This window comes from Cebus imitator, unplaced genomic scaffold (genome assembly GCF_001604975.1).
Source record: "Cebus imitator isolate Cc_AM_T3 unplaced genomic scaffold, Cebus_imitator-1.0 Scaffold103, whole genome shotgun sequence".
Classification (NCBI taxonomy): Eukaryota; Metazoa; Chordata; class Mammalia; order Primates; family Cebidae; genus Cebus; species Cebus imitator.
In genome coordinates this window covers 4,462,644-4,473,900 of record NW_016107418.1, presented here as the reverse complement: position 1 = coordinate 4,473,900, position 11,257 = coordinate 4,462,644, and the positions used below count along the sequence as shown (strand labels likewise).

The window sequence follows — 11,257 nt, the reverse complement described above, 5'->3', positions numbered from 1 at the left end:
CATGCACAGGCTAGTTTGGGCATTTCTCAGTAGGTATTGCTCATTTCTAAGTGTTCGTGGTGACCTACACAAAGGCTGCGTGGTTTTAGGCAAGTCACTCAACCTCCCTGTGTGTGAGTTTTCTCATTTGTAATGGAGAATATCAATGCAGACCTCAGAGCATGGCTGAAAAGGTTACATGAGATTATGTATGTAAAGCTTTTATCTGGGTTTCTACCTCACTAACTAGTGGAAGCAATATTGGTAATTGACAGGTCTTGGGTGGCACTAATACTAATACCAATGCAGCCACAGGAGTGATACTACTACTGGAAAGTAGCATCCAGGTAGATATGTGCCAAGCACTACATTAAACCGTCCACGTGTCTTATCTCAACCAATATCATGAGGAAGGTTCTTGTAGCATGCTCATTTTAGCAAACCAGGACATGGAGGCTCAGAGAAGCTAAGTAACTTGCCCAAGGCCAGTCAGGTAGAAAGTGACAGAGATGGGAAATGAACCCAGTCAGGCTAAACCTAGAGCGAGTGTTCTTAATCTTTTTATTAACGAAGACTAAAAATGGCATATGGTGGCTCATGTCTCTAATTCAGCACTTTGGGTGGCCAAGATGGGAGGATAGTTTGAGGCTGGGAGTTCAAGAACAGACTGGGCAACATAGCAAGACCCCATCTCTAAAAAAAAAAAAAAAATAGCCAGGCACAGTGTGTGCCTGTAGTCTTAGCTGCTTGGGAGGCTAAGGCAGGAGGATTGCTTGAGCCTGGGATGGGAGCATGAAGCTGCAGTGAGCTATGATCATATTACTCCACTTCAGCCTGGGTGACAGAGCAAGACCCTGTCTCTAAAAATATTAGATAAGTAACTAAATAAAAAGGCTATGGAACTGTCAGTTTACATCACATCTGTCATCAACATTGCCTGTTCAAGCCATATCACTCCATCCAGGTCTGCAGGTGGAGGCAGGCACCTGAGGCCACCGGGTTTTCTTTCCCAAACCTCTTCGACCTCTCCAGGCTTCCTGGAACCAGTCCCTGAGAGCCAGCTCGTAACCGGAGGGGGCAAAATGTCTAAAAGTGGAAGAAACGGTCTTCACATGAACAGTAAGCTGGTGAGAGTGAAGCTTCGAAGCACACTGTCCAGGAAGCACTGTCAGGATTTGTCAAGCGTTTCTGGACTGAACCAACGACCTTGTGCAGAGCGAAGACTTTCCCATAAAGAACAGCTTGAATCAGGGTGCTCACGGCCCTGGGCAGCTCAGCTTTTTCACCCTCTGGGCACAGTTTGCGTTCAGTTCTCTGGAGTGTGAGGATGGGGAGGAAACCCTCATTGCTATGACAAACTTCATGAGGAATGCAAGCAGGAGAGGACACAAGGCCCACTGGGTATGCCTCACAGCTTTTAGCTCCTGGGTTGGGGCTTAGGAGAGCAAAGCCTCAATCTTTTCAGTTACTTTAGTTATCAGCACCTCTGGATTTAGGTGTTTCAGAAACAGCTAGATCCTCACTTGAGGCATCTCAAAAGTCACTGGCCTGGGAGAGTAGCCACCTCTGTCTCAAAGCCCATTCGGGGGTGGAAAACCGTTTGTAGCCGGTATTGTGGGATTTTCTGCTTCTTAAACTGGATCTTGAACTTGAAAAAGAGAATATGTTTACTAAGAAACATTTTTGGTCACTTAAACTGCGTTCTCTTAGCTTCAAACATTCCTAAAGAAAATTGACGTAATCAGTTTAGTAATTTGAATGGTTAAAGAGCACTCGTGAAAATGACATCCCAGGCCGGGCACGGTGGTTCACGCCTGTAATCCCAGCACTTTGGGAAAAGGCCAAGGAAGGAGGATCATTTGAGGTCAGGAGTTTGCGACCTGGCCAACATGGCAAAACCCTATCTCTACTAAAAATAAAAAAAAAAAAAAAAAAATTAGCTGGATGTCTCAACTACTTGGGAAGCTGAGACAGGAGAATTGTGTGAACCTGGGAGGTGGAGGTTGCAGTGAGCCAAGATCACACCACTGCACTCCAGCCTGGGTGACAGAGCAAGACTCCGTCTAAAAAAAACAATTAAAAAAGAAAAAAAAAAAGGAAATGACATCCTTCAGTGCTGTGTCAGTAGATGCAACTATTGCATCGTTCCAGCCTCAAGTCAATACCTAGAATTAAGAAAAGTACTTAAAATGTGTTTTCTGCTCTTATTTATTGAACTGCCTGGACTGTGAACCGCAGCATCATGAGGTTACTAGATGAGTGGGCTGGGATGGAAACCAACCTGTGTCAGAGACACTGTCCTGGGCTTGGAATCACGGAAGTGTTTTCATCCTGACCTAGGCTTGCCAAAGCTGTGCCTATTGACACCAGAAAACTAGCCTGAAAGTCAGACCCTCAATCAACTACCCTAGTTCTCTGCATTTCCTCATTGAAGAATTCTGGTCTGGGATTGTAGGATGATGGAAGGGCGTGGAAGTATGACGGAGGAAGGTAGAGGGTGCGGTTGTACGCATGCAAGTGTGTGTGTTTGTGTGCGTGCGTGCGTTACCACATTGACCAGGGATGAGGAGAACGATGGACAGTCGATGCACCACTGGACAGTGCAGATGCCGCAAAACAAACAAACAAACAAACAAGAATTTATCTCCTGAGCCAGTTTTCCTCTGGGCGCTGTAGAAAGGGACAGATCTGAGGGCAGGGGACAGACACTCAACAGTTGCAGTTGAGGCTGCAAGTGTGGAATATTCTGGCCAATTTACAGATAGTAACAAACAAAAACAGGAAGACTTAGCTCCATGATGCCAAGAAAGAGGTCAGGTTGGTTTTTTTTCTTCTCAATGAATTGTCTATCTGAGGCACATGACACATGATGGATGACAGTGACACGGCTTTAAGGGCAGGGACAGAAGTTTAGTTGAATTTGATGTATAAGAAAATAACCTTGAAAACCAGCAACAAGTTCCAGTGAAATCAGTGCAAGGCAGCACACCTACAAACCAAACTCACCTGTACGGTACAGTGTGAGGACTGCCTGATATGGACAGCAGAAAAAGCTGAGAGGTCCTAGTACTGCTGAGATATTAATGTCATTAGTAATGTCAGGAAGACTTGAGGATTCAGTCAAAGCTACATGGCATGGTTCTCAAACTCTAGCGTGCATCAGAATCACTTGGAGGGCTTATTAAAACTCATATTGCTGGGCCTCATACTCTGAGCTTTACACAGTAAATCTAGGGTGACTGCATTTTTAACATGTTCCCAAGAGACGCTGGTGCTGCTGGTGGGGGCCCATACTTAAAGAACCACTGCTATCCAGTAACCAGAAGCAGAGCGTCATTCTGCTCCATTTAGGAGATTATTGTATCCGCATTCTGATTTGAAAGGTATGCAGAGAAATGGTAAATGATATGGAAATTATAATGGAAAAGGGGATCAGGAAATGATCAAAAGGATATAAAATAAAATCAGAAACATAAGACATAAGTAATTGAGAGTTTTATTTTAAGAAGAGAACAATATTGTTTAATGGATATTTTCAATATATCGATGTTGACTGGGATTGGGAGGTTCTCTGTACCTCCAGAGGTTTGACCAAGACAAAAATAGAATTACAATATAATAAGAAAGATCGAGATTTGGAATTTCAAAACACTGCAAGGCATTGAGAGAAAGTGTTCAGTTTCCAAAGAGATCTTGACTTAGGTGATTTCGATTTGATGTAGAATATTCTACTCCATATGTTTTCTTCAAATTATTAGGTTCTATAGAATCCCAGAATAAATTTGTTCATGTTTCAAAATGATCTGGGAAGGAGTGAGGATATAGTTGTATCGGAACCAATTTTCCCTTAGGTCATATCCCAGTAACTACATATATCTGTAAAAGACAGGCCTTCACCTCTCCTTATGTGAAAGGTTTGTATTTTCACCAACTCAAGTAAGAATCCCGTAGATTCAAAATGTGATTTTTAGTGAGAAATGCAAAGCCAAGCCATACACAGAATCCCATAAGATGCTCTTTTGCCTTTTAAAATATTCTATTTGTAGTTGTCTGTTCAAATACTCACTACCAAGGGAATCTGTGCCCTAATAAGTATGCCCCAAGCTTATTTTCAATTGAAATTTGTTCACTTGTGCTTGATGCTAGTATCTGAATTGCTTATGATTAAAAAATTCATAGATGTTTTCTATAAATATCTTATACAGTGGACATATGTAAGTTACATATTAAAATCCACTTTACGTGCTTTAACGTGTTTCTATTGGATTTAAAAAAGTTCTCACCTCCTTGGGCAGAAAGGAAGCACAGTACCTGTGACCAGGGTAACTATTAACATTAATAGTATTTTTGATGCTAAAAAAAAAAAAAAAGTTACAGATAAGTATCAAAGGAAGGTGAGTTATTTTAAAACTTCTCTAATGTACCTGTCTAGAAAGGTTGCTTTGGAGTAAGTTCAGTCGAATTTTAGAACTCAGAGAACAAAGGTTTTCATCACAATCATCTCAAGATGAATTCATGAAGACACTTGCAGCTCCCAAACCCAAACCGCTCATGTCCCAAAGATAACTGTCCTGGGAGAAATGGAGGTGAAAACCTTCATTGCCAGGTATGCACACACACACCTATAGAAACACATTGCATCTATGTAAAGCTTCTGGAAGAACTAACTTAAGATAATGATCATTAGGATGTTTAAAAGTTAGATCATTAACATGGGAAAAATACATTTATGGATCTTTATCAGACACTGAGAAGCTGTAGGAACAGTTCAAAGTTCATCTCCATTGAATACAGACGAGTGATTAACCTCCGACAAAAATAAACACTTTAAATATATATATTATTTATGTGGTACATTTACATTTAAAGAATGCTGAAAGTGTGACACTTATCCTTGCAAATCAGCATTGTTTATAGACAGTCAGCATCAGCATCCCCGGAGCTTGTTGGAAATTTAGCCATGCCCCAGACTGACTGAAGCCAAGTTTGCATTTTAATAAGATTCTCAGGTGATTTGTATACTCTTCTGATATTTAAAGTTTAAGGAGCCCTAGCCAAAATTACCGATATCTTTTTCTGTAATTTCTTCAGAAGACAGATTTGTGAATTCAAGCCATGATGTATAAAATTATTAGTTTGTGATTCTTAAAATTCTAAACAGACTTAGAGGTACTAACCATATATGAAGACACTCAATAATTATGACAAATTTTAAAGGGGACAATAAGGCAATCTTTTCCTTTATTATACTAGGCATACAATCAACATAGAAACTTAAACAGTATTCAAAATCACAACATAGTAGTCACTTAATTAATATGTATTTTAAATCTGAAATGGCAAGTCATCCTAACTTCATATTATCATATATTACTATAAAATAAAGTCAATTATTATTTTAATAATGGATTAAGCATTTAAAAAAAAAAGCCTAAGAAATCTCCACAATATTTTTATTGGCACTAAGTATCTCTATTCCTCATCTGCTCTTTTAAACTTCTTGTTTCAATCCTATTTTAAATCCTGGGGGAGTCTAAGACTATTTCTGCATGGCCAAGTCAACCAAGGAATCCAGCCCTCCTGAACCTGGCTCCTTAATTTAGGCTCCCAGGCAAGGAAGTGTTCTACCTCCCTTCTTCCCAACCCCCAGGCACTAGGAGGCAGGTGGTCCCCTTAACCTTTAAAAACAAACTTCACTAAGAGAAAGAAATAAAGAGTTAAGGGAATAAAAGGAAAGGAAACCCTAGCTAGTCATAACCTAGGTGACTAGTTTTGACTAATTCAGGATTCTGGTAAAGTAATGGAGCTGTCCTAGTTACAAGGATAACTCTGCTGGAATAATGTCAATTCCTTGGTAGCTAGAAATTTTAATTATGTGAAGTAAAAGATTACCTGCTACCTCAGGACTGTTGGAAATGTGAGTTATCCGTGAGTCTTTGGTTCTGTTGCAACGTTAACATTATTGGGTATATGTATGCACAAATACATACATACACACATGTACACTGAGATATGTGCACACTTAAAAATAATTAGCTCCATAGGAAAAAGAAACCTTGTAGAAAACCACATAAATATCCATCTATTTTCACAATTTAAACAGTAAGGGCATGTTATTAGTTGAATCGAAAAATCTCTTAGCTGAAACTAGATGTTTTAAAAACATGGGTCAAAAGCAACCACTTAACTAGTGTAATTTTAAAGAGGAAGTTTTATGTCTTTCTTTTTTCTGAGATGGAGTCTTGCTCTGTCACCCAGGCTGGAGTGCAGTGGTGTGATCTCGGGTCACTGCTACTTCCGCCTCCTGGCTTCAAACAATTCTCCTGCCTCAGCCTCCCAAGTAGCTGGGATTACAGGCGTCTGCCACCATGCCTGTCTAATTTTTTTATTTTTAGTAGAGACAGGGTTTCATCCTGTTGGTCAGGCTGGTTTCTGACTCCTGAGCTGGGGTGAGCCACCTGCCTTGGCCTCCCAAAGTGCTGGGATTACAGGTGTGAGCCACCTCGCCAGGCCAAGTTTTATTTCTTAAATGTAGAGCCCAACTCTGTGACAGGAACATGTTACAGTTCAGTTTCCTCAGCCCTGGTATCCACTGACGGATGAAGCTTCCAAGGTACAGGGAAGGAGAAAGACTTAGATTTTGGCAAACGTGACTTCAAATTCTGACTCTTCCCTTGTGCTTTGTGGCCTCGGACAAATTTTTTATCTTCTCCTCTCTTAGTTTTCGTTTTCTCACCGATCGAAGTAGTATTTTTGTGATTATAGTAAAACATCCAGCATGGGGCCTGGCCCACATGTGGTCACAACGAGTACATATTATTCTCATTATAACTCTTACTATTGGAAATATGCAAATGGAGCCACTCTTTCTATAAAATCATCATTTATTCCTCTAAACCTCACTATGGATGTTTCCCAGCCCTTGTCAAAACCAACTTACCTTTGTCAAATCTCCCACGGTGATGCTATTCAATTTTAATTAATTAAAAATAAACAGACTCATCATATTCAATCTACCAACTCCATCGGATGTCAAAAGAAATATTTTAAAGGCATCAATTTTATTAGATTGATAATCCAGTGATATGTATTGAAAATTCTTTCCCATTTCTTAAGTATTTCAGTTCCTCTCCTGCTTCCATAAGTAACCTCAGGGAGGAGACACAGATTCAAGTAGAGGATTTATTCACACATGTTCGACATTAGAAGAGGCTCTGGAGAGAAGGCATCAGCATGCAGTCTCCCAGAGTGGTCCCGAGACCACCCTGGGCATCACATCTGGGGCAAACCAATAAGGTTAACTTATTACAATGACCCTGAAATACTGCTCTTGCTGCCATCTGAATGGGCTAAGTTGATGTGCTGCCAAGAATTTTTTCCACTGATTATATAGACGTAACTATAAATCCATTGCAAATGGAGGGAAGGTATCTGTGTCTACATTTGTCTGCATGAACAAAAATGAAAACTGAGACACACTGATTTTACAATGTGTTTAAAGTGAATTCTTCTTTGCAATTTCCTGACTACATTCTTGATCTCTGAAAACAGGCAATATGACTTTTCTTGCATATAAATTGATTTTTGGTGAAAAGAAGTTAAAAGATTTCAAACATAACTTTTCATCAACAGCCGATGGTCATTCTGTTTATGACCTTATAGGATATAGCTGGTATACATCACAGTCATAGATGGACACTGTGCAATCACAAACAAACCTAATCATTAAAATAGGGGCCTGCCTGTTTCAAATGCATTATGTACCACAGACAGTATGAAACCAGAAAAACTTGGCCTATGATATTTATTCTTTGTGTCTCAATCAAGAATAACTATTAATATATTCTTAGAGAGAGGAAAGGTGAGGCTTTCTCGTTTCATGATAATGTCACATTAGTTTATTTTTTCAGAATATATTAAAATAAATTTAATCTACTTTTAATAGCTATTATTAATATTTTTTTCCTTTTGTTTTCTGAAAACAATCAGACAATAGCTTAAGAAACTACAATGTGGATCTAATGAATCCTACTTCATATGAAAACCAAAACCTATTTCAGGATTCATTTTAGAAAGTACATATTGAAAAACTATATTGAAAAATGACCTCTTGGAATCTAGATTTACATGAGAACATTTGAAACTACTGGCCTAGCTAACACAGTCAACCATGCAGAAGGAGCTGCAACATTTATAGAAACACCAAAGGAATTCTTGTGAACAGTAACTGCTGAAAGGAAAGAAAGAATGAATAACAATGTGTTCATGGTTTCAATGCCGGTGACATTACTGAGTTCATGTTAGCAAAATCAGGTCCCTTCCAGACCAATTATGTAAACTATTTGTATTGGCTTGAAAGGGGTTGTATTCTGTTACATACATGCAGCATTAAAAAACTACCATCATGTAAAAAAAGAACGGTCTGGAAAAAAGTAACTCTTTCTCAATTTTCCTCAATCACTCAGATTTATTTTAAAGTCCAGGTAAAAACTCTGAACCTCATTTACTTCTTATAACATCGTGGACATATCATATCCCTTTCCTCCTTTCCTACCCCCAATCAGCCCTTCAAACAAAATATAAAAGGAAACCCCTGCCCCCAAGCAAAACAAAAGAATATTGAGCGAAGAGCTCAACGATTTTTTTTGATGGTGAAAACACTGGTAACATTATTTTCACTTCAATCACTTAACTCATCTAAACGATGTCATTGCTTCACCAATGCTAAGTGCTCTTGTGGCTTGAGAGGGAACCCAATGCAAGGAATCCAAGGGAAACATCTCAAGCCTTAGCCAGGCAGTGGAAGTGCTTGGTAAATGCAGAGTCCTCTGGGTGCAAGGGTGCTACACATCGCTGGGCGAGCGCGCTCTCTGGGCGAGACTGGATGGGATGCAGCCGCAGCAAATGAGACAGAGCGCTTTCTGGATCTCTTGGTTTCTGAAAGCATATATGACAGGGTTGATGATGGAATTGTAGGTGGCAGGCAGGAGGGTGGCGTAGGTGTAGATGGAGGGGTAGGTGTAATCTGCTATCAAGGAATAGAGAGTGAAAGGCATCCAGCAAGCAGCAAAGGTCCCCAGGATGATAGCCAGGGTGGAGACTCCTTTCCGGGTGGTCACGTAGTGCGACGTGGCCAGGAAGTGGTGCTGCAGGGCTATCTGATGGGCGTGCCTCATCACAATCTTACAGATCTGGATGTAGAGCTGAAGCATGAGCGCGAACATGAAGAGGAAGGACACCGAGAGGATGGCCGCGTTGTTCTTGGTGAGCGGTCTGACCACGCTGCAGGTGGACTCGTCTCGGAGGCAGTTCCATCCCATGACGGGCAGCAGCCCCAGGCAGATGGAGGTCCCCCAGAGCATGATGAGCATGACATAGGTAAACGTGACCGTCCTCTCCGAATGGTAAGTCAGAGCGTAGTATAGTGAGAGGTATCGGTCAACAGTGATAGCCAGCAAGCTGCAGACAGAGGCAGAGAAAGAGGCGACAATGAGGCCAATCGTGACCAGCTTGGTGGCTTCTGACTGAAGCAAGTAGGCAAAAACAAAATTGATGATGAGTCCAATGCCGGCCAGCAGGTCTGCAAGAGCCAGGCTGCCTATCAGCAGGAACATGGGCGCTCGCAGGCTGGGGTTGTGGAAGATGATAAGGACCACAATGGCATTTTCACAGGAGATGAGGGTTCCCGAGGTACACAAGACAATGTCCCAGGGGTTGACTACGAGCTCAGGCTCTGGCTCTACGACAGGAACCCGGGAGGAGACAGCAGCCGAGATGTTCTCCGCAGCAGCGGCATCTAAATAATCCCGAGGCAGCCCGCTTAAATTGACCTTCAGGTCTTCATTCATTTTAACCCCTGTCCTCTTCAACGAAAAGACAGGCTTTTTAATGTTTAGATACAGCAGGGTGACAATCCAAGATCATGCAAAAAACACACAGACAAACAGAAAGCCAGCCACTACTCAGATGCCAGTACCGAATGCCACAAGCTTCGGGAATGAGGAACTGTTGTGAAACGAAACAAAAGCCAAAGTCTCGGTGGTTTAAACCCCACAACAAAAACGCCGTTTGGCATTGGAGGAAACACAGGGTAGAACTCCAAAACACCAGCGTGAGCGAGGCAGGCACACACGGACTCGCGGCGGTCTGTTTGCAAAAGCGCCGGGAATGCACACTGGAAAATCACATCTCGCATGCTGAAAACGAACAACTGTTTGACATCTGGGCTGCTGCCGAGGAAACCACGCGGCAGCCGCAGGTCGCTAGCCGGGGGCCGCCATCCTCGATGGAATATTTAAATCACCTATTTCCATCGTACTCCCACCCTCTAAACACATCCCACGCGCGCGTGCACACCCTCAAACGCACCCCCGACCCGAACAAAGAGGGGCTCCCACTCCCCCCGTGCGCACGGGAAAGTCGGGAGGGCCACAGAAGGGAGGTGTGTGCAATGGAAGTGCCGAGACAGACAGACAGACAGATGCCCATGCACTGCCGCCACTCCCCTGGCGGCGGAAACGGGAGTCGGAGGCGAGGGGGACAGACAGGGTGCAGGGACGGGCGGTCCGCGGGGGCGGGGGGTCATCGAGGGGGTCACCTTGGCGCGCCAGGCCGAGGGGGGCTCCTCCAGTGCTTCCGAAGCGCGCGGGCTACTCGTGTCGCATGTCGGCGCCGGTGCCCGCGGTGGGAAGGGCCGGCGGCCGGGCTCCGGAGCTGGCCGGGAGGGCGCTGGGCGCCTGCTCCGCGGCAGGTAAGCGGCGCGGCTGCAGGTGAGCAGTAGGCTCCGCTCGCGCGCCCGGCTCTCCCCGCCGCGCCCGCCCGGCCCACACGCTCCCCGCGCGCGCGCCGCCCCCGCCCCGCGCGCGCCCGCCCGCGGGAGCCCCCGGAGGCTGCGCGCGCCCCCACGGGTCGGGGCTGCGCTAGGGCGAGGGCAGGCGAGGGCAGCCCCAGGGCGGGCGCGGGGCGAGAGAGCCCAGAGGCTGAGAACTGCACGGTCGCCCGGCCTGCGTGCACCGCCGCGCGCCCCACCCAGCCGCCGGCCCCGGGCTTGCACCGGGCGGGGCAGGGAAGCGCTGCCTGGGAGCCCCGTGACCTATTTCGTTCCTGTGGTTTCCCTGGGGAGTTCCAGTCTTCAGGGTCCTGGCTGCTCCACGCTTTCACCTAAACCGCAGCATTCAGGGCGAAAAGAATTGCTTAGATTGGTATTCACGATCAGCAGCAGGGATGCGGGGTGGGCAGGTTAGGGGAGCAGATCTTTAAAAGAACAAAATGCCCCGCA

At 44.1% G+C, this 11,257-nt stretch overlaps 1 protein-coding gene across 2 annotated transcripts; it reads right to left on the bottom strand.

Annotated features, from left to right (window-relative positions):
- Positions 1 to 5,188: 5,188 nt before the first annotated feature.
- On the bottom strand, positions 5,189 to 10,777 carry GPR12 (G protein-coupled receptor 12). Of its 2 annotated transcripts, none has more exons than XM_017537524.2 (2): positions 10,577 to 10,777; positions 5,189 to 9,842 (listed from the first exon to the last, which is right to left on the bottom strand). In XM_017537524.2, exon 2 carries the CDS (start codon positions 9,825 to 9,827, stop codon positions 8,823 to 8,825), a length of 1,005 nt encoding a protein of 334 aa, XP_017393013.1. In that variant the 5' UTR covers positions 9,828 to 9,842; positions 10,577 to 10,777; the 3' UTR covers positions 5,189 to 8,822. The 2 variants fall into 2 exon arrangements, with proteins under 2 accessions (XP_017393013.1, XP_037597622.1); XM_037741694.1 differs by having other exon boundaries at positions 7,015 to 9,835; positions 10,577 to 10,718.
- Between the last annotated feature and the right edge of the window lie 480 nt (positions 10,778 to 11,257).

Coding starts and splice junctions, on each gene's coding strand:
- GPR12 (XM_017537524.2), bottom strand. CDS start 9,827: ATGAATGAAGACCTGAAGGTCAATTTAAGCGGGCTGCCTCGGGATTAT.